General features: G+C 49.2%; 1 protein-coding gene across 1 annotated transcript; it reads left to right on the top strand.

Annotated features, from left to right (window-relative positions):
• Nucleotides 1-734: 734 nt before the first annotated feature.
• Nucleotides 735-1,466, top strand: PPTG_07436 (hypothetical protein; the record flags this gene model as incomplete). The annotated part of the gene is made up of 1 exon (XM_008901719.1): nucleotides 735-1,466. A coding segment is annotated over one exon (732 nt), but the record flags the coding sequence as incomplete, so codon positions are not given.
• Between the last annotated feature and the right edge of the window lie 13 nt (nucleotides 1,467-1,479).

Here is a 1,479-nt window from a genome sequence, read left to right as displayed (position 1 = left end):
GGAGTTTTAGGCATTTCACCCTCAACTCGATCTTTCGTTTTTACTGGTTGGTTTTTGAGCAACGAGGTTGAGTGGGGACCCCAGGCGCCCGTACTGACCATTACAGATCACACTTGCACAATTGCAAGACCTGTACGAAGCAAAACTTGTTGTATACTACTTACGCAGTAATAGATTTACGAGTTTGATGGGTCCATGTACTTTGGCTTTTCGATGGTGATATACAGTAGTGCACCCCGTTTTCGCGCCCTTGGATCTTCGATAAACTTCCGGATATAATGCTGCTTTTTCCAAATTTCCTGATGTGTTTGCAAATCCTATATTTGTTCACCCCTGCGAAAGCGGGATGCGTTGCAGTATTATTACAGTAGTTTAAAATAATCGAAGTGTAGTTTTTTTTTTGCGCAAGCTCCATGTAAAATACCCGAAACGAGAAGATACGAAAAATCACATGTATACCAGGAGACACACCTGCTGGGGACATGCAACGACAAGCGGCCGCCAGCGGCTGCATCGGCGCTGTCATGGACCATGATGGAGGCTACTGGACTTGGGGACCGTGGTAGTCCTAACGTGTCTACTGACGAGTGGTGCCGAATCGCCCCCTGTGCTACTCTGCGCGGAATTAGCTGGACGGATGATGGATAAGTGGCCGGACGGTCATTGGATTGCTGTCCGAATACTCACCAGACCCGCGCTAGATTTTGTCGAAGCCAGAGCTCATTCCGAAAGATATGGTGGAGCTCCGAATCGCGCGTCTGCGTGGGAATCCGCCGGCCAAGGCGGTGTTGACGGATATTCGATCGAAATGCAACCGGTTGCCAGAGCTTGAAAAACTCTGTCTGGGGGTGGTCGATCGCCTCGAGGCTCTACACGACGAGGTAGCGCAATGCCGGACAGACGACACGCTACGAGTAAAATACATTGATATAATCTTGATTCTCGTGAAGCGGATTGTACGACGAAAACCGCTGCTGACAAGACTGGCGACATTTCACTCTGCTGCACTAGTAATTCGGAGGCTGCATCAAGATCTTGACGATGTTGAAACGGTATTGCGGGCAGGTAGCGAGGGGCAGGAGTGGGGGGACCAATGGGAGAGCGATCGTACGAAACAGTTCTCTATTTTAGAGAATTTGGTCCAAAATGCGACGGATCGACACTTGGTGAGAGAGATCAAAAGTCACAAAATGGTGCAACAAGTTCTGATGAAACTGCACAAGGAGCTGGGTGGATGTCCTTTTGAGACGCATTGTCAGCTGATGCGAGCGACATTTGATCGTGTTTGTGCATTTGCTCAACTGGACGATGTCCAGTTTCCAGATTGGTACATTTCTGCTGATGATTTGATGTTTGAGGACGGGTCGGGAGTGTCTGGTACGTTTGGAGAAGTGCGTCATGCTATGTGGTTTCATGCTGGAGAGCGTACGCGTGTGATGGTGAAGCAGCTCTTCCAGAACTCATCGGTGGAGACAGATC

The sequence above is a fragment of the Phytophthora parasitica genome (genome assembly GCF_000247585.1).
Source record: "Phytophthora parasitica INRA-310 unplaced genomic scaffold supercont2.12, whole genome shotgun sequence".
Taxonomy (NCBI): Eukaryota; Oomycota; class Peronosporomycetes; order Peronosporales; family Peronosporaceae; genus Phytophthora; species Phytophthora nicotianae.
The sequence above is the reverse complement of the archived record's forward strand: the minus strand, read 5'-3'. Positions and strand labels throughout refer to the sequence as shown.